General features: G+C 40.4%; 1 protein-coding gene across 3 annotated transcripts in view; it reads right to left on the reverse strand.

Moving 5' to 3' along the window:
* The window catches only part of PCYT1A (phosphate cytidylyltransferase 1, choline, alpha), a 51,272-nt gene that overhangs the window by 23,490 nt on the left and 1,541 nt on the right, over positions 1 to 26,241 (reverse strand). For 2 of the 3 annotated variants that reach the window (XM_038583131.1, XM_038583132.1), the window contains exon 2: positions 6,671 to 6,797. In XM_038583131.1, coding sequence (XP_038439059.1) covers positions 6,671 to 6,787 — 117 coding nt within the window. In that variant the 5' untranslated portion in view covers positions 6,788 to 6,797. Of the gene's footprint in view, positions 1 to 6,670; positions 6,798 to 25,802; positions 25,888 to 26,241 lie in introns of those variants that run through there. The other variant, XM_038583133.1, reaches the window with a different exon arrangement.

A 26,241-nucleotide genomic window follows, 5' to 3' on the forward strand; every position in this document is an offset into this window, starting at 1 on the left:
CCTCTCTCTCTCTCTCCCTCTATCCTCCCTACCTCCTGTCTAAAATAAAAAGAAAGTTATTAAAGATAGAACATTTAAAAAAAATTTTTTTAAAGCTTTTATTTATTTATTCATGAGAGACACAGAGACACAGGCAGAGAAAGAAGCAGGCTCCATGCAGGGAGTCCAATGTGGAACTCGATCCAAGGACCCCAGGGATCATGCCCTGGGCCGAAGTGAGACGCTCAACCACTGAGCGTCTCCTCAGCCACCCAGGAGTTCCTAAAAAAAAATTTTTTTTAATGTCCTATCTTTAATAACTGTTTCTTCAATCTTCTCTGTATACTATGTATGTTCCAAGGCAGAAGGCAAATGCAGATGTCCCTCCTGGCTAAGGTTTCAATTCCTCCTAAGTATAGAAAATGAAACCTAAGGTTCAACTACAACAGATCAGCAAAATCTTTCTCTGTCTAGAGTTGCCTCCAGTTAGAATGAATAGTATTTCTAAAAATATCTTTCTAAAAAGTGTTTCTAGAAGCTAAGCCTTATAAAAGTAGGACTAAGTATTTCTACTTAATTCTCCTAAAACATACCTCCTTCATTTTAACCTCAAGGGAATCTTACAGAATATTATTTTCAAGTCATTTGACTATCTGGTTGTGAAGCATAAATGAAAGGGCATAGATTGCAACTTGAAAAAACTTAGATCTAAATCCCAATTCTATCACTTACTTAATAGCTATGGAATCACAGCTTTCATCTTCTATAAAATGGAAAATACCTGCCCTATAAGGTGAACTACAAGGATTAAATAAAAGACCATATGCAAGTAAGTAACTACCATAATGTTTCACATATAGTGGCACTCAACAAGTTTGGGTCATCATCAACATGAGCTCGTTTTCTCTCCTGTTCTGTGGAACACAGGTTTCATTATGCCAACAAAATTAACTAAATTGTATTAATCTAAGAGGTTAGATTCTAGATGCTATATAAAGTTTCTAATTCTATATAAATTATAACTGATATTATGATTAATGATCATCATTCCCAAATTATGAATGATTTTCTTTTTTTTTTTTTTTAATTTTTATTTATTTATGATAGTCACAGAGAGAGAAAGAGAGAGAGGCAGAGACATAGGCAGAGGGAGAAGCAGGCTCCATGCACCGGGAGCCTGATGTGGGATTCGATCCCGGGTCTCCAGGATCGCGCCCTGGGCCAAAGGCAGGCGCCAAACCACTGCGCCACCCAGGGATCCCTATGAATGATTTTCTGAATGCAATACTGCTATCATAAAAACTTTTCCTGATTATGTTCACATATATTAACTACATATTCCTCCAAATTCCAGTGAAAGAGATGAGATTCTGGCATCCTTAGGAATAGGAAATGGAAATAACTCAGAGTAACACCATTATTTGATATTGGCTTCCTAGTACTCTATTTCCAAGGATTCTTAAACATTTTTCAGCAAAAGCTTTCAGAACGACACAGAGGAACATTTCCCTTTTACCAAACATGCTGCATAAATGGTAATAGGTCTTACTGAGATCCAATTTTTTTCCATAACGTTAAAGGAAAGGCTGGCTGTAAAGTAAAAAGGAATACCACATGGTATGAGAAAGAAAGGATAAGGAAAAGAGCAAAAAGATTCCACTCCCTGGGGGAGGGAAGAAAGGAGGGGAGAGAGGGAGAAAAGAAAACAATTCTCCCTGACTCCTACTGCCATTTCAATGAATGTAAACAATGAGCTCATCTATCTAACCAGTATTTGGATATCTCCTAAGATTTTTTTTTTAAGATTTTATTTATTTATTCTTGAGACACACACACACAGAGTGGCAGAGACACAGGCAGCAAGAGAAGCAGGCTTCTTGAATGGAACCCAATGTGGGACTCGATCTTAGGACCCAGGGATCACACCCTGAGCTGAAGGCAGACACTCAACCACTGAGCCACCAGGTGTCCCTCTCCTAGACTTGTAAGTTGAACTTGTACTAAATTAAACTCATCACCTTTCTCCTAACCCAGCTCTTCTTTCTGTATTTCTACATTAAGTAAGAAGCACCCCATCTACACAATCTACCTAAGACTGAAATCTAGGAGTCATCTTCAACACCTCTCATCCTTTACATACCAGTTTCCAAGAATTGTCTATTTTATTCCTTAAAATTTCAGTTTAAATTCTCATTATATCCAATCTGGATCATTACAACAATCTCACAACTAGACCTTTGGTTTCTGTCAATCCCTGTTTCAAATTATCCTTCCCCAAACAATCAAGACGACTTTCTAAATTGCAAATCTGATGACATTATCCAAAGGATAAAATTTAAACTCCTTAGCAAAGAATACAAGATCCTTTATAATCAGGCCCTTGCTTACCTATGTATTGCAGATTATTTTTCTGAACTTTAAACGCTAGTAATATTACTCATGGTTTACTAAACATACTATTATTTCACACTTGAACTTGTATTCTATCTCTTGTCCATTTCTTGGATAAATTTTTTTTTTTTTTTTAAAGTAGGCTTCACAACTAGCATGGAGCCAAACTCACATCCCTGGGATCAAGTCCTGAGCTGATATCAAGGGTCAGATGCTTAACCAACTGAGCCACCCAGGCGCCCCTTGTTCATTTCTTGAATTCCTATTTATCCTTCAAAGTTCAGTTCAGAAATAATCTCCTCAATGAAGCTTTTCCAAAACCACTATCTCTACCCCTAGATCAAAGTTAATCTGTTGCTCCTCTAGGCAGCCATTGTACCTCTAACTTTCTTCTACTTGCCCCTTTTCATTTTCTATCTTTTTTTCTTTTTTTAAGAGACAGAATATGCGAACAGGGGAGGGGCAGAGGGAGAGGTAGAAAGAGAATTCTCAGCAGGTTCCATGCTCAGCACAGAGCCTGACATGGGGCTCAAACTCACAAGCCTGATATCATGAGCTGAGCTAAAACCAAGAGTTGGATGCTTAACTTACTGAATCATCCAGGCACCCCTCATTCTGTATCTTAATTATTTATTGATTTCCCCTGTCTGTGAGCTTCTTAAGGGCAAGGTCATCTTTTCATCTTTGCACCTACAATGCATAGCAACTGGCACACAGATTTTCCCAATATATGAGACTGTGCGCTCTATCTCCATTAGCGGAACTGTTTCCAATTTGTGACTTATTCATACATATGATAAATATTAAGATAGGCTAAAAGTCTTATTCTCCATATTTTTGTGATTTTTTTTATTGTACCTTTAGAAACATCTGTATCAGCAAATTCTTTATACTTATTAAAAAAACTAGCCATAAAGTTATCCTTTCATTTTTCCTCTTTAATTCTTTTCTCTCTTCTTTCCAATTCATTCTGACCCACCAACCCAGCTACCTAATATTTGCTGATCCTTCCAATTTCTCTCTCCTTTGCCTGGAAAAAAAAAAAGCCTCTTCTGAGCTTTGAGCTCCATCTTAGGGTCACATCTCTCAAAGGGAAGGTCTTATTTATATTTATACTGCTAGCATCTTCTGGCCATGTTGACACATTTTATGTAATAAAATCTTGGTTGGTCAACTCAAATGTCAACTAAGGAGTGGGTAAGTAAAATGTGGTATGTGGAATATTATATGGATAGTGATGGATTATTAGATGTCAACAAAAAGAAATGAAGTACTAATACATGCCTACAACACTAATGAATCTTGAAAACATGCTTAGCAAAAAAAGCCAGCCACAAGACTATGCATTGTATGTATCCTATTTGCATGTAATGTCCAGAACAGGCAAATCTTTTTTTTTTTTTTTAAGATTTTATTTACTTATTCATGAGAGACACAGAGAGAGAGAGAGAGAGAGAGAGAAAGAGAGGCAGAGACACAGGCAGAGGGAGAAGCACGCTCCAAGCAGGAAGCCCATTGAGGGACTTGATCCCGGAACCCTGGGATCACGCCCTGAGCCAAAGGCAGACGCTCAACCACTGAGCCACCCAGGCATCCCCAGAATAGGTAAATACAGATACTGAAAGAGTGGTTTCAAGAGGCTGGGGAAGTTAGGAGGTAATGTGAAGTGACTGCTAATGGGGATGGGACCTTTTTTGGGGGGGTGATGAAAATACTCTAAAACTGGTTGTGATGACTGTTGCACAACTCTAAATATGCCCCAAACCACTGACTTGTACAGTTTAAATGGGTGGACTATATGATCTCAGTAGAGTTGTTATAAAAAAAAAATCTTTACTTTTGCTACAGAGCTAAACAGGAATTAGAGATAGAAAACACAAGTATACAATGGAGATGACAGACGAGTTTATTTAGCAGACACTCCTTACTAGGGTTGGTACAGCTTGTTGGGTGAGTGAATCTTTGACCATTAGCCCATGCTAAATAGCCAGTGTGTACTAGAGAGGAATGTGCAATAAGTAGCAAGTCACTCAACTGATTTGTGACATGAACATATAAAGCAAAGTAATTTAAAGCATTGAAATTCCGAGCAGCCCTGGTGGCGCAGTGGTTTAGCGCCGCCTGCAGCCCAGGGTGTGATCCTAGAGACCCGGGATCGAGTCCCACGTCAGGCTCCCTGCATGGAGCCTGCTTCTCCCTCTGCCTGTGTCTCTGCCCCTCTCTCTGTGTGTGTCTCTCATGAATAAATAAATAAAATCTTAAAAAAAAAAAAAAGCATTGAAATTCCTAAATTCTAAGGACCAATAAATTTAAGTCTTTTCAGAGACCATTCCACTAAGACTGACTTAGACTTTGCTCTATCCCTGGCTATTGTGACTGTCAACAAGTATCACCTACTTGGTTATAACTTGTCCCTACTCCAAGACTGATTGCTGAATTGGTGCTTACCACTGATCTCCTTAACCTGAATTCTCTAAGAAACATTCAAAAATTAACAATGTTCTGTTTTGTTTACAGCTGAATGATTTTCTGAGTATACTTGCTACAATGTATAGAATAATATAGAATAATGATCCCCTAAAGATGTCTACATGTTAGTCTCTAGAACCTGTGACCAAATTACCTTACATAGCAAAAGTGGCTTTGCAGATATGATTAAATTAAAGGACTCTGAAATAGGGTGATTATCCCAGATTATTCAGGTGTGTTCGATGTAATCACAAGGGTCTTTGTAAGTGAATGAGGGAGGCAGAAAAGTTAGAATCAGTGAGATGTGATGACAGAAGCAGCAGTCAGAGTGATATGCTTGTTGGCTGGCACCACGAGGAAAGCAATGAGGGCAGCCTCTAAAAGCTGGAAAAGACAGATTGAAAAAAACAGATTCTCCCTTAGAGCCTCCAGTCCTATTGACACTGATTATAGTCCTCTGAAACCCATTTCAGACTTCTGACCTCCACAACTATCAGATAATATCTGTATAGTTTTAGGCCACTAAATTTAGTGCTGTTAAGCAGCAATAGGAAACTAATACACTTGCCCCTACCGTCAATATCATCATCAATATCAGGCCTAAAGCATATGCCTCCTATTGATGGAGTCCAAGTGCTTTTATTGCTCAAGATAGAGTACTGATTTGGAACAAATATTAATTGTGTCAGAGTAAAAATGTTTTTCCCTTTGCACTACACAAAGCTCCAGAACTAACCAGTGGAAACTGCAGTTTGATCAATGGCGAATGGTCAACATGGGTAAAGAAAACACAGAAACATATAATCCTTTCACTGGAATTTTAAAAGATGGATTTCATTTTATTAACAATGACATATATTATCATTACGTATTATCATATATATTCTATAAATTATATATTAGTAATATATATTATATATTAATAATAACTTCAACTATATATGTGTTCTTTGACGTGTTTTTTATGGGAAGCTTTAAGGATACCAAACTGGGGAATCCCTGGGGGGCTCAGTGGTCTAGCACCTGACTTCAGCCCAAGGCGTAATCCTGGAGTCCCAGGATCAAGTCCCACATCGGGCTCCCTGTATGAAGCCTGCTTCTCCCTCAGCCTGTGTCTCCGCCTCTCTCTCTCTCTCTCTGTGTCTCTCATGAATAAAACCTATAAAAATTTTTAAAAAATAAAATAATAAAATTAAAAAAAAAGAAAGATACCAAACTGAGACAGGATGAGCAGTTTGGAGTGGGGTCTTTCATCGAAAGCTTGGCAGTAGTTAGCAAATACAAGATACTATCCCAGGAACAAAGAATTACAGGTAGGCAGTAATAGAAAAAGGCTTTCATCTAAGACATTAGCAGTAATAGAGTGAAGGAATGATATTAGAGAAAACTAAACACCATGAGATGATATTAAGATCATAGAAAAAGGCTTTCATCTTAAGACATAAGCAGTAACAGAGTGAAGGAATGATACTGGAGAAAACTAAACACCATGAGATGATACTGAGATCAGATGACTGCTCCAATTTCTCTATTCCATTAGTTTTAATTTGATCTTTAGCCTAATATATACACAAATTCCAAATTTTCCCAACATTCTTTTTTTCCCCTAACATTCTTTTTCCCGTCCCAATGTAAAGCTCTCTCATAACTGAGCTGGGAGCTACAATTTGGTAAGAAAGCATAACATCTCCAACAACTGTGAAAATACTATTTACACTATTCATTCTTTCCATTATCTTAGAAGACTTGTCATACTGACATCATCAATTCTATATCAGTTTCTACCTTCCCTTGCAAGGTTAAGTGTTCAACAAAGAAATCTCTTCCTTACAATTGCACAGCGTGGCATTTTTGAAGAAATTCCATCTTCTTCTGTTGCCCCATTGGGTCCAGGTACCTCTTTTCTCCTCTTTCTTGTGTTCATTTTGGCTGAACTCTGTGCATCCATCTTCTTTTAACTGGTCATAGAAAATGAAAAAATTTTTTTCTCACTGAAGTGGAAAAAAAGTCTGTTACCAGTATTTCAGAGATGTTAACACAGATACACTCAGCAAATGATAGCACATATTTCACAAGATAAGCCAACTGCATCTGGCAAAAACAACAAAGCTTCACAAAACGCATGCTCTAATAGAAACACTGAAATGCCTCTCTGGAACAAGAGCCAAAATTAATCACTTGACCTTGGAAATTATTACCTTGACCAACATAACCTGTATACTAACTGCTAATTTCATAACCTGACTAAATGTAAAAGACTGGAATAACGTGACTGAGAAAATTAGTTATACAGATTTTTACCACTACCCCTTATAACATCCCTGGTGTATCTGGAGATATGACAAGTACAAGGAAATGTGAAAGGTATGTTTTTGGTGCAGATGGAAAAAGAGCTTTTTTTCAAAGAGACAGGCCATCACCAATTCCTGGCTTAACAAAGCTGGATTTTTCAACTCTAAATGCTCTGTAGATTTCAGAGACCACACCATTAGGATTAGATCTATGAAAACTGTGAAGTATACTGAATATTTTAAATATCCGTCTTCTTCCTTTTCTACTACCCATTTCCCCTTCCTCTTTCAGAGTCAGCACCTTAATCTTGTTCAGAGCCTCCAACTATCAAAACCTCACCCAAGCTGCTTCCCTCAGTGAAAAGTGACTTATTACTGTCTTACTTCGCAGAGCTTCTAGCCTTACTTTCTTTCCTCTAGTTAAAATGGCGGGAATCCCTGGGTGGCTCAGCGGTTTAGCGCCTGCCTTTGGCCCAGGGCGCGATCCTAGAGTCCCGGGATCGAGTCCCACGTCGGGCTCCCGGCATGGAGCCTGCTTCTCCCACCTCCTGTGTCTCTGCCTCTCTCTCTCTGTCTATGGTAAATAAATAAATCTTAAAAAAAAAAATGGCAATGTGACAAGATCTACAAGAAACCTGACCTAATTCTTAGAGACTGAAGGTGACATCCATGAGTCATAGCTAAGTATTAGGCTGATATGAAACATATCAAAGTCTAAAGAGATAGATGAACACCACCCAGAAACTTCCTTTTGTCACAAATGCAAATTAAAATGGAATAAAGGTACTAAACATCACCAAGTTTTCCAGGGACGATGAGAGCTTTTCTTCATTATTGTTATTCAATTTTCTTTCAAAATATCCAAAAGTTGTATTACTACTCCTATCTCACTGGTCAGGGAAGCCTACTAAAAACACCTAATCAGTCCAACTAGTTATCGTTTCTGACTTGCATACAATAGGACTTTGCTTAAGTATCTATTAACTTTTCAGGGTAAGCAGACAAAATCCATTATGAGAAATGCAATCAGCAATCCTTTATCAGGCAGTTGAAGGTTAGGTAGTCAGTCACCAGTGAGAACTTAACGGTGTATAAGGTACTACATTTGAAGTAAAAAATTTTGAAAGAAGACTTCAATTCAGCTGAGGAAACCACATGCTTATGATACGAAAATGCTCCTTAGGATTCTAAAACCACTGGGGGAAAGTTTGTTAAAAACAGGATTACATAGTTTCAAAGTATCTCCAAGTATTCTGAAGTAATCAGGATAGATTACTTATTAATTACCTTTGAAGTGAAAAGAGTTACCTTTGAAATGAAAAAAATCTCTTAGCTAAGTGTTCAAGGTTTTTTTTTTTTTTTCAAAGATTTATTTATTTATTTATGATAGACAGAGAGAGAGAGAGAGAGAGAGAGGCAGAGACACAGGAAGAGGGAGAATCAGGCTCCATGCCGGGAGCCTGACATGGGACTCGATCCCGGGACTCCAGGATTGCGCCCTGGGCCAAAGGCAGGCGCCAAACCGCTGAGCCACCCAGGGATCCCCAAGTGTTCAAGGTTAATTAACATCACCAATAATGTCTCCTGATATGAGGCACTGAAGACACCTTACCAACTAAAAAGACACAACCTGTATGGATTTATGAGGAACAAACAAACAAACCTCAATTAAAGGACATTCTATAAAATAGTAACCTGTTCTTCTTCAAAAAATGTCAATCATGAAAAACAATGAAAGGCTGGGGGACTGTTCCAAAGAAAAGACAACTTCATTTCTAGATTGGGGAAAAATTGTTATAAAGGATAGTTATTAAGATAATCAGTAAAGGGATCCCTGGGTGGCGCAGCGGTTTGGCGCCTGCCTTTGGCCCAGGGCGCGATCCTGGAGACCTGGGATCGAATCCCACGTCGGGCTCCCGGTGCATGGAGCCTGCTTCTCACTCTGCCTGTGTCTCTGCCTCTCTCTCTCTCTCTGTGACTATCATAAATAAATAAAGAAAAAAATATTAAAAAAAAAGATAATCAGTAAAATTTGAATATGGACGGTGTATCAAATCATAACACATATCAATGTTGAAACACATTCGATAATTATACTGTGTTATATAAAAGACTGTACTTATTTTTAGGAGATAAAAGCTGAAGCACCTGGAGCTATAATATAGGGTCATGATTTCTGCAGTTTATCCTCAGCAGAAGCAGAAGAAACAGAAGCAGAAGAAGAAGAGGAAACGGAAATAGAGGAAGCAGCAGTAGGAGCAGAAGAAGCAAAAGCAAAAGAAGAAACAGAAGAAGCAGAAGCAGCAGAAACAGCAGAAGCAGGAGAAGCAGCAGAAGCAGAAGTAGAAGCAGCAGAAGCAAAGGCAGAAGAAGCAGAAACAGAAGCAGCAAAAGCAGAAGAGGCAGAAGCAGCAGAAGGAGAAGAGGAAGCAGAAGAAGAAAAGAGGAAGCAAAAATAGAAGAAGCAGAAGCAGAAGCAGCAGCAGAAGAAACAGAAGCAGCGGAAGAAGCAGAAGAAGAAAGGAGGAGGGGAGTGGGGAAAGAGGGAGAGAAGAAGAAAATTGTCTAAATTATGTAACATAAAAAAAAGGCAAAGTAGGGGCGCCTGAGTGGCTCTCACTTAAGCATCTGACTCTCAGTTTGGGCTCAGGTCATGATCTCACAGGTCTTGGGATGAAGCCCCATGGACGGGGCTCCACACTCAGCACGGGGTCTGCTTGAAGATCTCTCCCTCTGGCTCTACCCCAACTGACACGCTCTCTCTCAAATAAATAAATAAATCTTTTTTTTTTTTTTTAATTTAAGAAATGAAAACCAAAAAAAAAAAAGGGCAGCCCCAGTGGCACAGCAGTTTGGCACCGCCTGCAGCCCGGGGTGTGATCCTGGAGATCTGGGATCGAATCCCACGTCGGGCTCCCTGCATGGAGCCTGCTTCTCCCTCTGCCTGTGTCTCTGCCTCTCTCTCTCTCTCTGTGTGTGTGTCTCTATGAATAAATAAATAAAATATTTTTAAAAAATAAAAAAGTAAAGCAAATATGGCAAAATGTTACCAATGTATAAACTAGATGGACATAAAGGAGTTAATTTTAATATTATTATAACTTTTCTATAGACTTTATATTTTTCAAATGAAAAGTTTTAATTTTAAAATATCCTATAACAATTTTCCACACAGATAGGCTCTCATATGAGACTGTCTTTCAGGTTCTCTAGAAACTGATTCCTTCTTTTTCTAAACTCTTTGAATTAGTATGAATGATACAAATATTCCAAGAAGTGTATGTTCTAGTAAACATCTTGCAAGGAAGTAAGCTCATAACAACAACAGTCATAATAATGGCTATCTTTTTTGAATTTTTTCTACGTGCCAAGCACTATGCTAGGCACTTTATATACATTATTCTTATTTAACCCATATAAACTGAGATGCAGGTATTATTAGTCCTAATTTATAAATGAGAAAACTAAGGAACAGTGAAGTTAAGTAACCTATTCAAAAGATCACATCCTGGGACAGCCAGGATTTAAATCCAAATTTGTCTAATTCCAAATTCCTTACCACTATATTCTTCTGTCTCCCAGAAATTCGAGATTTTTATTTTTTTATTTTTATTTTTTAAAGATTTTATTCATTTATTCATGAGAGACACACAGAGAGAGAGGCAGAAACACAGGCAGAGGGAGAAGCAGGCTCCACGCAGGGAGCCTGACATAGGACTTGATCCAGGGACTTCAGGATCCCACCCTGGGCTGAAGGCGGCACCAAACCGCCGAGCCATCCAGGCTGCCTGAAATTCAAGATTTTTAAAAAGAAGCTGTTTCATCATCAATTCTGCTGCTTCCTTCTGTCAAGAACATTCTATGGCATAAGTCCCTTAAAGTTCTTTCAGACTTAAGTCAGTCCTAACTGTACAGTAAAATAAAAGGTCACAGTTACTTAAAGGTAAGCAAGGTCTCAGGACCAATCGAACAGAACTGAGGTGGCCATTGCCCTGATTCAAAGGCAGCTCAATTTGTCAGCTATTCAGATATGCAAATCTTTCCTACTGAATAGTTTTGCTAGGATTTTCTTATAAACTTTCAACTTAGTCAATAAAGATTTAATATCTGTTTCTCCCTCTTCTGACATTACAAATATGCCACAAATAGGTGGCATTTTATTTTTTTACTTTTTCTAAAAAAGATTTTATTTATTCTTGAGAGACACAGAGAGGTAGAGACACAGGCAGGTTCCCTGCGAGGAGGACCCTGATGCAGAACTCGATCCCAGGACCCCAATATCATGACCTGAACCAAAGGTAGATGCTCAACCATTGAGCCACCCAGGCTCAATAAAATGCTCCAATAGGTGGCATTTTAAAGGCACTGTACTTTCCATTCATGATACAAAACAGTTTTAAGGATGCCATAATAAGTCCAGGGGATAAATGTCATTGTATTTTCAACAATTATTTTCCATAACTTCAAATTAAAATTCCTTAATGTTTAATAGAAAACTATGCAACACATCCAAAGACACATTTATAGGAACTTGTTCAGAATTCTTCACTCTGGGATGCCTGGGTGGCTCAGTGGTTGGGCAGCTGCCTTCCACTTAGATCGTGATCCTGGACTGGGATCACTCAATCCTGTGGGATCCAGGATTGAGTCCCACATCGGGTTCCTGTGAAGAGCCTGCTTCTCCCTCTGCCTATGTCTCTGCCTCTCTCTCTCTCTCTCTGTCTCTCATGAATAAAAAATTTTAAAAAAAAAGAAGTCTTTGTGTATGTATGTGGGGGGTGTGTGTGGGAAGGTACATGTGCTACATTTTTACAGCTATATTGAAGTATAATTGATATATAACAAACTATTTAAAGTGTATAATTTAATGAGTTTTATCATATCTATATATCTGTAAATCATCAGAATTAAGATAATCAACATAACTATCACTCTCAGGTTTCCTCATGCCACATCAGAGTCCATCCCTCCCTAAACTTCAACTTTGATTTACTTTTTTGTTTTTTGTACTGTGGCAAAATATACATAAAATTTGCTTTGCTTTCTAACTGCTTACCACTTCTTGAAGTACTGAACCATCTTGTCGTATGATTCAACTTAACTAGACAAACATGTGGATATTATAGTACTAGAAAGAAGCAAAGGCTTTCCTTCTAAGAGTTAAAATATTGCCAGTGTGGTTTTAAGATATTTGAAAGCCAAATTGTTATCTGGGGTAACTGGACCTTGTGACACTGGATCTATTCCACTAGATTAAAAAGCATACAAAAAACATAAAATATCACAATGAGAATTCAAGGCAAGAGAAAGGATTTCTATGATTAGTTAATTAAAGCTAAAGTAAAATCTACTGGGGATCCCTGGGTGGCTCAGCGGTTTGGTGCCTGCCTTTGGCCCATGGCGTGATCCTAGGGTCCTGGGATCGAGTCCCACATTGGGCTTCCTGGATGGAGCCTGCTTCTCCCTCTGCCTGTGTCTCTGCCTCTGTGTGTGTGTGTCTCATGAATAAATAAATAAAATCTTTTAAAAAAATAAAGTAAAATCCACAAACCATGAATCAAGTGGTTACTGTTATGTTACAAAGCCCTTTGGTAAATAATAGTAATACTAATATATTTTACCTGTATTTCAATTGAGTATATATAACAAAATCTCTCCATCTGCCTTATATAAGCACCTTAAATCAGATGTCCAAGGCAGTGTTTCTCAATATTTTTTACACATGCTCCATTTTAAGAAATACAGGAATTGTAACCTCACTCCATCAGCATAGTTTAATGATTAAGAGTTCAGGGCCTAAAATCAGAATATATAAATATGAATCCCATCTCTACTTACTAGCCATGAGAACTTGGACAAGTTCCTTTATCTCCAGAGTTGCATCACCTAACAAATAAGGTTCAAATGGAGTAATGTAAGCCTTAGTTCAGTGCCTAGCACACAATAAGTACTCGTAAGTATTAGCTACTATATTATTTAGTAATAGTAGTTGTAATCAACTGCCTTAAAATTTGCCTTTTGTGTATCCCGTATATCCAAAAAGATTGTCGTTTTTCCTAATATTACTATTATGAAAAGTACACTTTTAATGTAAAAATATGGTAAAATATAAAGTATGCTATATCTCCCCAACCCTTACCCTATTTAAGAATCACTGTTGTCACAAGAACTCTTTCAGTCTGATCGTAAGCAATGATGAGGAAAGAAACATTATCACTACTACTACTAACAGTGAGCATTTACATAATACCTGTATGCCTAAATACCTTAAAAATATTAAAACTTTCTTAATGTTCGCAACCTTTTGACATAGGTCTATCGTTTTTATCACTATTTTACAGATGAGAAAACAGGCACAGATGATAAGGTCACACAGCTAGTAAGGAGAGAATCTGGGAATCAAATTCAGTCAGCCTGGCTGTACACTACACACCCCTAACCACTATAGTATATAATATGATATATACCATACTATTATATACCATACTATTACAAGAAGGCACATGGTAACTATCTCTAAATATCTGAATGCTTGTCATGCTGGATAAAGCAACATCCAGACAACAAAAAATGGATCACTGGTTGGAAGAGGCAGAGTTATAAATCTTAACTAAATATAATAAAAACCTTTTTAGGAAAAAGAGTTATCTGAAACAAGAGTGGGTTACATCAGGAGGCATTTCATTTTGGCACACCAGGACATTGAAGCAGAGGTCGTGTAGAAACACATTTATTCATTTTGTCATTATCCTATTAAAATCCATCTTGGTTGATCTTTTTGCTTATTCCAATCTGTTAACATAATTTCAAATCTTGACTGCCACCTATAGTATCAGCTTTTTATCACAATTTTATGCAGTCTATAAACTTGGAAAGGTTTTTATGTCTCCATCCAAGTCACTACTGAAAATATTGATCAGGATAGATGTATGTCACCATACACCAATGTGATCTACCACCAGATCCCTCCCCCTCCATTAAATCCATTCTTTTTTTTTTTAATATTTATTTATTTTATAGAGAGAGCAGGAGAGACAGAGGCAGATGCAGAGATGCAGAGAAAAACTCAAGCAGATTCCACGCTGAGCGCGGAGCCCAACATAGGACTCAATCTCACAACCCTGAAAACACAACCTAAGCCAAAACCCAAGAGTTGGATGCCCAACTGACTGCACTGCCCGGCTGCCCCCAAGATCCACTCTTATAGTATGATGTAAAACACAGTAGAGTTTATCTTTAGAAAACAGAATAGAGGGACGCCTGGGTGGCTCAGCGGTTGAGCGTCTGCCTTTGGCCCAGGGCATGATCCTGGAGTCCCAGGATTGAGTCCCATGTCAGGCTCCCTGGATGAAGCCTGCTTCTCTCTCTGCCTATGTCTCTGCCTCTCTCTCTATGTCTCTCACGAATAAATAAATAAGATCTAAAAAAAAGAAAAAAAAAAAACAGAATGGAGAATATATTTAGATTTCTTAATGATTAGGATATTCAATCAGATATAAATCTATTTTATTGCATTATCACCCTATCCACAGTTCTCTATCAAAATACCAAAGATTATAATGATCATGATTATAGCTAACACTTAGCTATAATTTCTGACCTATATACATCAGGAAATATTAACCTTTGCATATATTAAATAATTTAATCCTTACAAAAATATTATAAGGTAATACTATTATCCTCATTTGGAAGATGAGGAAATTGAGGCACAGCTAAATTAAATGACTGAGGTCACACACCAAGGACAGGGAAAAAAGGATTTGAACCTAGGCATTCTGACTCTAGGGTCTTTGCACTTAATACCACCACAATGTTGTCTAGTATATAAAATGATCATACATGAATTTAATGAAAAACATATATTACAGGCAGCCCGGGTGGCTCAGCAGTTTCGTGCCGCCTTCAGCCCAGGGCCTGATCCTGGAGACCCGGGGTTGAGTCCCACGTCGGGCTCCCTGCACGGAGCCTGCTTCTCCCTCTGCCTGTGTCTCTGCTTCTCTCTCTCTCTGTGTCTCTCATGAATAAATAAATTTAAAAAAATCTTTAAAAAAAAACCCATATATTACACTGTCAGGAATTTAATTTCATCTTTCATAAACAATGGGCTCCTTTCTCACAGGGCCTATCAATGGCAAACTACTCAAGAACTCTAGGGACTTGGTTTGGTTTGGGCCAGAGTAGAAGAGTAGAGAAGACACTGAACTAGGAATCATATCAAACGAATTTAATTCTAGCTCCTTCCAGTATCTTAACTTTAGGTTAAGGTAAGTCCCTTGATTCTTAGAGTTTCTCCATGTAATTAAGGAGGGCTTAATATAATATACTTAATTTCTAAGTCATGCTAAGGATCAAATGAGAAATTAGACTATAAATCCCTTGATGTAGTGGATATGTTGTTGGTCTTCCCACTGTTCATTCCTCCTGCTTTGAAAAGAGCCCATTTTCATTTGGAGACTCACTTTCACTTGGTCTACATTAAGCTTCAACCTCAAACCCTAGCATCAGATCACATGTACCAAACTTAAACCAATCAGCATATTACCTTCTCCCAACCACAGATATGAGGAGGGAAGGAGAAGGGACGGTAATAGGTGACCTAAGCCAGTCCAATCAGAGTACATTTCAGAACTCACCAGATGGAAACGCTTGGATAAAGACTATCACTTCTTTGTGGATCTGAACCTAGAGCCATGGCTTTGGGAAGCATCCTGTGACAATCTAGTGGCAATCCTATCACCAGGAGAGCCTTTTTGAAAGCGTCAACATAGAGAAAGCAAGCTGATGAGGAGGAGAATTCAGATCCTGAACTAATTGTGCCAACCAATACATCCTCCTTTTTGCTTAAGTTAGTTAAACTGGGGATGTCTGGGTGGCTCAGCAGTTGAGCATCTGCCCCCGGCTCAGGTCGTGATCCCGGGGTCCTGGGATCAAGTCCCTGCATGGGTTCCTGCTTCTCTGTGTGTGTCTCTCATGAATAAATAAATAAAATCTTTTTAAAAAAGTTAAACTGGGTTTCTTATCACTTGAAACCATAAAAATCATAACTGGTGCATTTAATACCTAGCAATGAGCACATAGTAGGCACACTCAATTACTATTTGAATAATACTAAGTATAGAAAACCTCCTTGAAATTTTGAAAAGCACTTTATCCATTACTATTTTGTTTTGATGGAAAGGAGTCAAGTTCTTGTCTGTTTATAAGTGTATCAAAGATGGCACAACAAAGCTCCCATCCTGTTGAAAGTGTTCTTCCTTATCTGCTTACATACAGTACTTCTATTTTCTAAAGATGACTTTTTTGTCTAACACTGTATTTTTCATTATATTTTAAACCGAACATTACACATTAAACTCAGGTCTTAAGATTCCATGGATTTTTTAAAAAAGATTTATTTATTCATGAGAGATACACACACACACAGAGAGAGAGAAAGAGAGAAAGAGAGAGAGGCAGAGACAGAGGCAGAGGGAGAAGCAGGCTCCACGCAGGGAGCCCGATGTGGGACTCGATCCCGGGACCCCGGGGTCACGCCCTGGGCCGAAGGCAGACGCTTAACCGCTGAGCCACCCAGGTGCCCCAAGATTCTATGGATTTGGAACAAATACACCTAACACTTTTGGGGTTTTATGTAAAACACTTCTGTATCTCATCTATTTACTTAGGAAACAGTACAACACCAAGATCACACACATTCCTTAACAGTAACCAAAAGAATTTTAAAATTATAAAGAGAGTAACTCTCATCTTCCTTCTAGAACTACTAATATTTTTTTTTTTTTTAATTTATGATAGTCACAGAGAGAGAGAGAGAGAGAGAGAGAGAGGCAGAGACACAGGCAGAGGGAGAAGCAGGCTCCATGCACCGGGAGCCTGATGTGGGATTCGATCCCGGGTCTCCAGGATCGCGCCCTGGGCCAAAGGCAGGCGCCAAACCGCTGCGCCACCCAGGGATCCCCTAATATTTTAAAAAATTTTTTGACTCTATAGGTCTCTCAAAAATACTATTTTTCACTGGCTCTCTCAGACCATCCTCATGCTCCCTCACATCTACTAACTTAGACACCATGAAAGCATATAGAATAATTTAATTATTTGTGCCTTTCTGGAAAAAAATTACCAGTTCCCCAAAAGTTACAAAAGATGCCTGCCAGGGCACATCAGGTTTGCTAGTGAGAAAAGTAGTGGGAGGATGAAGGCATAGTGAGGATAGTAAATACATGTTGGCTTTTAGTTCATTATACTGCAACTTAGTATACCTAAAACCACATCACTTTTACAACATTTACAATTGCCCAGTTCCTCCAACAATAAGAAACAATACTTCCCAAACTGTGTTTATGATAACTGCACCTTTGTAATCAACCAATACATTATGTAAAAATGCAGTGATTTCCTTGGAAAAAGAAGGTGGCTTTAAACATCTACATTCAAGAGAGAAAAAATAAAAATGGCACCTCCTCAGAGCCAATATAGTGTAAGATCAAAATGGGGATGGGAAGCCGGGAATTACCTATGGCTTCCAACCATCGCATGCACGTTAAGCTAGGATGAGTCAGAATGAAAGTAGTTGGAGATAGGATACAGAGCCTCCCTCCCTCTTAAGCTCATTACCGTGTGCCAAAGCTCCCTGCTTCCTTAGTGGTTTATCCTACAAAAAAGTTTCTTTGTCAAAGAAACTATAACAAAAGAGAGACAAAGGGAGCTGACAGCATTTGTAAGGCCTGATCTTCCTAACATTGCTACCTCTTCAGTCCCTAGTCACCTTATCTTTAGTCAAAATCCCCATTGATGCACAGATTCTAAATAAAGACATAATTGCCACCACCACCAGACCACCACCATGCCTATTAAGTGAATTTGTGTTTCCAAATTGCTTTCAAGATACAGAATGTAGTATCTGTGCCTGCAGTTTTTACTCGGATTCACAAAATCTGGCTCCATTTCTGCTGACTCACCTCCCAATACACACTGCTTGCCTTGTTCTTCAATGTTCCAATAAATGCTTGGTTGCATGCCTCAATTTTGCTAAGAAATACAGAGAAGTGGAAATGTGTGTGAGGTGGGAAGGGTGGCAGTGAGGAGATACTGAGGATAAACCTAGTGAATAAGCACTTTTCCAATATAAGTGTCCTAAAGGAAATAAAATTTGGGTACTGGTATGCCTATCCCTGTATTTTATTTTATATTTTTAAAGATTTTCTTTACTTGAGAGAGTAAGCCAGAGAAAAGAACATGAGTGGAAGGGAGGGGCAGAGACAGAAGCAGACTCCCTACCAGGCAGGGAGCCTGATGATGGGGCTCATTCCAGACCCTGGGATCATGACCTGAGCGAAGGCAGACACTTCACCGGCTGAGCCACCCAGGTGCCCCATATGCTTGTGTTTTAAAGATGAAAGGCTCCTACAAGTGTAGTTTTAAGGACTCCCATCCAACCTCTTTTATTCTACTTCCTTATTGCTAGTAGATCTAGTAAGCACCTAGTATGAAAGAGAAGGTAGATTCTGCTTCCTAACCTATGCAACAACCTAAGTAATAGCAAGTTGCAAGCACATATAATCTTCGAGTTCCAAAAACTGAACTCAAATTTGACAGAGTACTACAGGGAACTATCCACAAAAGGAGGAGACATGAATTTTTCCTTTGCATTCTATTCCTTCTTCTTCCATCTCTGGGACATTATCTTCCTCAGTGAAACCATATGCCCAGTAATTTTCTATTGGCAAACCAATGTCCAGTTTCAAAGCTGAGTGAGCAAGCATACTTTATATTTTGGATCCTTACCTGTTTCCATCATTATGAAGCTTAAAAAAGTGGTGCTCTTAAGAGGCAAGCTCTGTGGACTCCTAGGTCAAAGTGCATCTAACACTCATGGCATTAATAATGTCATCTGCTGTGCGCTTAGGCCATTTGGAAGATGAGTGCAATCATGTTACCCCTGTGTAAAGGCCTCTGAAGTTGGAGGGAGGATATGTCTAACCCACAGCAGGGAGAGGGGCTGGACTGACAAGCCATGAAGACCTCACAGGCCAAAACTGGCCCACTGCCTGCTTTTGTAACTAAAGTTTTATTGGAACATGACCATGTTCATTCACTGATGTATTACTGTCTATGGCTGCTTTTGTGCTATAACTGCAGAGGTGAGTACTTAGCAATAGACACTGTATGACTGATAAAGCCTAATACTTACTATCTGGCCCTTTACTGAAAAAAGTTTGCCAACTCTTATACTAAATGAAGAAGGAACCAGTTTTATTAATAATTTGGTAGCAAATCCTACTTAGATTATGCAAATAATTATAAAGTAGAAATCAGTGCTAGGAATATGATTATTTCAAGAAACTGAAATTGGACGGTAACTTTCTGATATAGGACTACTACAGTTTTATGTCACTGAACTGTATATTATCACACTGTATAGAATAAGTCATAGTAAGTATGCCTGATTTGGGAAATTCTAAATGGAAAGGTAAAAGTCACAATATAACCCACACTGACAGATTAGTTTTAAACCAGAGCTCAATATTACGGCTCAATATTGGAGGCTACTAAATTGCCACATCTAAGATCTTAGCTTTGAACTTGATCTCTTCCCTCTAATTTCTTCAGAGAAACCTTTATTCAACAAACACTGAGTGGGCACTTACACTGTGCCAGACCCTGAGCTCACCCTGGAACAAAATAAAGTTTGTTTGTTTGTTTGTTTGTTTGTTTATTTATTTATTTATTTATTTTTTATTTATGATAGTCACAGAGAGAGAGAGAGAGAGAGGCAGAGACAGAGGCAGAGGGAGAAGCAGGCTCCATGCACCGGGAGCCCGACGTGGGATTCGATCCCGGATCTCTAGGATCACGCCCTGGGCCAAAGGCAGGCGCCAAACCGCTGCGCCACCCAGGGATCCCCAAAATAAAGTTTATATTTGGGCCTGGCCACACAACAGAACATTTCAGGAAAGAGATTATCCTAAAAACCACAAGGGACACTTGGTTGAATAATTTTGCTCTCCCACTACAAAATTCAGTAAGTAAACCCTGTGTTTAGATTCTGTTCTTCCGGGGATCCCTGGGTGGCTCAGCAGTTTAGAGCCTGCCTTCGGCCCAGGGCGTGGTCCTGGAGTCCCGGGATCAAGTCCCACATCAGGCTCCCTGTGTGGAGCCTGCTTCTCCCTCTACTTGTGTCTCTGCCCCCCCCCCTCTCTCTGCGTCTCTCATGAATAAATAAAGAAAAATTTAAAAAAAATTTTTAAAAGATTCTGCTCTTCCTAGAGCGGGTTATGGAATTTATACAGCTCTAAGGCAGATTCAGAGAGTCTGGGATTTTAACAAAAATATTTATATCTTCATTTTTACTAACCTCTGGCAAATTCACTATTTCCTTCAATTATGAAGATAAGCCACAACAGTAATAGATTTTGTCACTAATAGAAATCTTAGGTATTTTCAGATGATGTTACACTTACTAGAAATATCTTGAAATAGTGTTTAAATATATGATCATTTTTAAATTATATGATCATAAGATCCATTGACAGTAAATATTATTTACTCTGCTAATAAAAATCATATTTGGTATTATATTATATTGATTGATTGAAGGTTCCATGCTGAGCATAGAGCACAACATGGGGCTTGAATTCACAACTCTCAAATGACTGAGCCACCTAGGTGTCCCTTATATCACACATTTTAAAAACATTTTGATAACTATATTTCAAAATAGTTTCCTTTAGCTTGGTGTAATAATATTATTCCAAAAGGGAATCCACAAGGTTTTACCATACTGCCAAAGGAGCCCGTGGCACAAAAAAAAATTAAGATTTCTAGTCTAGGGCCAAAAAATAAACAAAGATAATCACATCTAAGATAATTCTCTTTAGATTAAAAAAAAACTATCTAAAAAACAAAAAACTACCTGTTTTCTGTTAAGTGCACACACCCATTTTGTTCTCTAGCATAGAGCAAAGACCATATGTCACTTTTTTTTTTTTTTTTTTTACCAGCCTTCACTTCAAACTGGTTTCCAAATAGTTGTGAATGTGATATAACAGCCTGGCCGATCCAGGGGTTCCCCTGGCTCATTAGCAGTCATTCTAGTACAAATACAGAAAGTATCAAATTAATATAACTTTTAACAAGAGAGTTATCAAAAGAAAAAGATAAAACAGAAACCAAAAAAAGCCAACTATATATCTATCTACTAATCTGTTTTGCAAACAGTAAAATACAAACAATTCAATTATTTATATTAATGAGGTAATGTAGGTAAACAACATAGTACCAAATATTTGTTAGAGACTCACAAACAGTCATTTCTTTTTTTCCCTTCTGGAATGGAGTTCATGGCACATGCTGTAATATAGAGTATATTAAAAAAATGTATATTCCCTGAATTTACTGAAAGAATTGTAGAAGAGGGAATTCTCTATTAGTAGAAAAGCCAGGGGATCCCTGGGTGGCGCAGTGGTTTGGCGCCTGCCTTTGGCCCAGGACACAATCCTGGAGACCCGGGATCGAGTCCCATGTTGGGCTCCCAGTGCATGGAGCCTGCTTCTCCCTCTGCCTGTGTCTCTGCCTCTCTCTCTCTGTGCGTGACTATCATAAATTAAAAAAATATTAAAAAAAAAAAAAAAGAAAAGCCGGGCAGCCCTGGTGGTGCAGCGGTTTAGCGCCGCCTGCAGCCCAGGGCTTGATCCTGGAGACCCTGGATCGAGTCCCACGTCAGGCTCTCTGTATGATGCCTGCTTCTCCCTCTGCCTGTGTCTCTGCCTCTCTCTCTCTCTCTCGGTCTCTATGAATAAATAAATAAAATCTTAAAAAAATAAAATAAAATAAAAAAAAGAAAAGCCAAAAGATCTGACTTCAGATCAGTTATGCAAATATATGAAAAGCATAAGAAAATTACATTATCAGATATTTTGTCATTATCCAACATTAATAACAATAGCAAATTACTATGTTTGCTTTTTCTATAAATATTTTAGAAATTAATTCTTATCAGCATTTATAACATGGAAAAGTTATTCAGTTCCCTAGGAGAATCAGGTCTAACCTAGATTTAGACAGCTCCACAGGGGAATCATGAATGGGGTCTGGTGGTTTACAAACTCCACGAGACTGAGGACAAAATTTGGTGAGCACGCCTATGTTTCAGATTATAAAAGACTTTAAGCGGAAGAACAGTTACCTCTGCCATAGTTAGAAAAGCTAAAACAAGAGAAAGCAAACAATTCTTCCCATAGTCACAGAGTGAGTCAGTGTTAACATCAGATAAAGTAACCTGGGATTTCTAAATCTAAGACTCTGATTAGATTATTCTCCCTAAGGGATCACATATCCAAAGAGAAAGTCCCCAAGAAAAATAAAACCTCACCTACTTACAGGAAGAGAAATCATAGGTTCAGTAAAGAATTAAAGATCATTCTTTATCAATCAGGCCCTTATAACTGGTTTTTGAAGGGAATTTGCAAAGCAGGGAAGGTCAAAAAGAATCCTTTAACAAACAAAAGGACCCCAAAGGCAGTGCTGCAATCCCCAAGCCTAAATGTCTTCTCTTACAAGTCAGTTACTTTGAAGCATTTACAACTGACCCTTGAACAACACAAAGATTAGGGGTTCTGTCCCTCAACACACACACTGGTTGAAAATCTGCATATAACATTTTTTTAAAGTCTTTTTTTTTTTTTTTTTTGTATCTGACAGACTGAGAGAGAGCACAAGCATGGGGAGTGGCAGGCAGAGGGAGAGACAGAAGTGAGTTCCCCACAGAGCAGAGAGCCCAATGTGGGGCTTGATCTCAGGATCCTGAGACCATGACCTGAGCCAAAAGCAGAAGCTTAACCAGCTCAGCCACTCAGGCACCCCTGCATATGACTTTTGACTCCTTCAAAACAAGTCTACTATTGACCAATAACATACATAGTTGATTAACTTATTTGGATGTTATACATATTATTGTATTCTTACAAAAAGTTAACTAGAGAAAAGGTCATGGTCCTGGGATCCTAGGATGGAGCCCCAGGTCAGGGAGTCTGCTTCTCCCTCTCTCTCTCTCCTTGCTAAGTAAATAAACAAAATCTTTAAAAGAAAATAAAATCATAAGGGGGTACTTGAGTGGCTCCATTGATTAAGCATCTGACTCTGGATTTTAGATCAAATCATTACCTCAGGGTTGTAAGATGAAGCCCCAAGTCAGCTCCAAGCTAGGCATGGAGTCTGCTAAAGATTCTCTCTTCTCCATCTCCCTCTGCTCCTTCACTCCACCTTTCTATCTATCTATCTATCTATCTATCTATCTAGGAAGGAAGGAAGGAAGGAGAAAGAAAGAAAAAGAAAGAAAAAGAAAGAAAGAAAGAAAGAAGAAAGAAAAAAGAAAAGAAAAAGAAAGAAGAAAGAAAGAAAAAAGAAAGAAAGAAAGAAGAAAGAAAGAAAGAACGCAAGAAAAAGAGAAAGAAAGAAAGCCCGAGACAGGGGGCGGGAGGGAGGCGGGTTTGAGGGAGGAGGAGTCAGGGGAGTCGAGGGAGCCTGCCGGAAGGAGGACTGGAAGTCCTTCCAGGCAGGCAGGCGGGCGTCTGGGTGGCTCAGTGGTTGAGCGTCTGCCTTTGGCTCAGGGTGTGATCCCAGAGTCTCTGGATCCAGTCCCATGTTGGGCTCCCTGCAAGGAGCCTGCTTCTCCCTCTGCCACTGTGTCTCTGCCTCTCTTTCTGTGTCTCTCATGAATAAATAAAATCAAGAAAGGAAAGGAAAGGAAAGGAAAGGAAAGGAAAGGAAAGGAAAGGAAAGGAAAGGAAAGGAAAGGAAAGGAAAGGAAAGGAAAAAGGAAAGGGGAAAGGAGAGGAGAGGAGAGAAGAGAAGAGGAGAGGAGAGGAAAGGAAAAGTAGGCAGGGAAGAAAAAACACATTTACAGTATTGTATTTATAAAAAAAAAAAAAATCCACATATATGTGGACTCACTCCTGCAACTCAAACCTGTGTTGCTCAAGGGTCAACTGTATTCCATTACAGAAATTCTTGAGTAATCCCTTTCAGTTACTAATGTTTTAGAAAAAGGTATAACTAGCCATTTTTTAGCTAAACAGAGTCTCCCCTGTCAATCACAACTCATTAGCTTACCATTCAAGAATCTTTCTGAATTCCCTTCCTCTATCACAAAGTGTATGTGTGTGTAGGAGCTGGGGGAGGGGGGGAACTATTGGGTCAACAAATTCGTACAGTGCCAGATCAATCAAAATTCCCTCAAGCTTCTTCTATTTTTTTTTAATTCTTATTTATTTATGATAGTCACACAGAGAGAGAGAGAGAGAGGCAGAGACACAGGCAGAGGGAGAAGCAGGCTCCATGCACCGGGAGCCCGACGTGGGATTTGATCCCGGGTTTCCAGGATCGTGCCCTGGGCCAAAGGCAGGCGCTAAACCGCTGCGCCACCCAGGGATCCCTCAAGCTTTTTCTATTAAATATCGCTTTAAAAAAACACCGGGTGGTACAATCGGTAGCACCTTCTACAAAGGTTTGTAGAGAGGAGGGAATGACACTCACTTTAGTTCATTTCATCTGCTCTGCTGACCACACTCCTCAATGGGGATCAGGAGGGGATAAAGCCACCTGGTGAAACATCGCCCGCGCTACCCGCGGTGTTGGTGTTATTCCCTGTTGGTCAGCCTTGGCCTCTGGTCGGTGAGTCTTCGAGCTGGGGAGTTAGAGACCTCAAAGCCTCTCCCACGTGGCATTCCTGTCAGCACTGCTGGCCTTCCCAGCATCTCCCTTTTCTCCCCGGGATGGTTGCCATCGGCCTTACCACGGATTATTGCGCCAATCTCATTTTCAATTGGGATTTTTTTTTTTTTTAAGATTTTATTTATTCATGAGAGACACACACACACACAGAGAGGCAGAGACACAGGCAGAGGGAGAAGCAGGCTCCATGCTGGGAGCCCGACGTGGGACTCGATCCCTCCCGGGTCTCCAGGGTCACGCCCTGGGCCGAAGGCGGCGCTACAGCGCTGAGCCACCGGGCTGGGCTGCCCAACCGGGATCTCAGTTAGCAGCAATCCTGCGCCCCTGCGGGACCACCGACTACCAAGGTGAAGGATCCTGGCGGCCCCATCTCCCCAAGCCCGCTTTGCTCCGGGCAGAAAGCGCCCTGTCGCTCTCTTGGGCTCCCTTCCCAGGCCCTGCCCTCGCTCCGCAAAGCTGCCCCTTTCTCCGTGTCTGTTCCTGGCAGTCTTTCCGCCCGCAGCCCCGCATCCTCACCGCCTCTACAGATAGCGCTGTCCCCACCTCAGCGCGGGAGGTCTGGTCCCGCCGGCTGGCACCTGGGGTTCGGGTCCTCGGTCACCTCTGGGACGCCTTCTCCGGGTAAGCCCCCCTGGTGGAACCTGCCCCCAGCCACGCAGCCAGTCTCCCAACTTTTTTTTTTTTTTCTTTTTAAAAAATATTTCACTCATTAGAGAGAGAGAGAGAGAGAGAGAGAGAAGCAGGCTCCATGCAGGGAGCCCGACGCGGGCCTCGATCCCGGGACCCCGGGGTCACGCCCCGGGCCCAAGGCAGGCGCCCCCCCGCCGAGCCCCCCGGGGATCCCGCAGTCTCCGCGCTTCTCAACAGTCCCCCCAGCAGAGTTCGCGGCTGTCGCGCCGAGAGAAACCCCGCGTGCCCTGGGCTGCACCTGGGACCCACCTCACAGCGCCTCACGCCCGCAGACCTGAAGCGAGCTGCATCAAACACGGTTCCTACGTGGACACACAGAGGTTCCCTGCTGTGCTCCATTTACAAAAAAAAATAAATAAATAAAAATAAAAACTAAAATAAAAAAGCAGCCCACCGCCTGAGGAGCTACCCCGAGCAGGCCGGAGCCCGCAGGGCAGGAGCCGTGAATCCGGCCGCAGGTTCCCAGGGGCGGCGCGGAAGCCGGGGCTCGGGCGCGAGTGCGCCTCCCCGCCCCGGGACTGCGGCCGCGAAGCCCGGCCCGGCCCCGGCGCCAGCTCCCCGCCCGCCCGCGGACCCCGCAGTACCACGTCCGCCCCTCAGGCCCGCTCGAGGCTCCAACGCCCCCTCGCCGCCGCCCGCCGGGCCCTCGCGGCGCGTCCGCTCCCGCTCCCGTCACCGCCCGCCGAGC

Source organism: Canis lupus, chromosome 33 (assembly GCF_011100685.1).
Source record: "Canis lupus familiaris isolate Mischka breed German Shepherd chromosome 33, alternate assembly UU_Cfam_GSD_1.0, whole genome shotgun sequence".
Classification (NCBI taxonomy): Eukaryota; Metazoa; Chordata; class Mammalia; order Carnivora; family Canidae; genus Canis; species Canis lupus.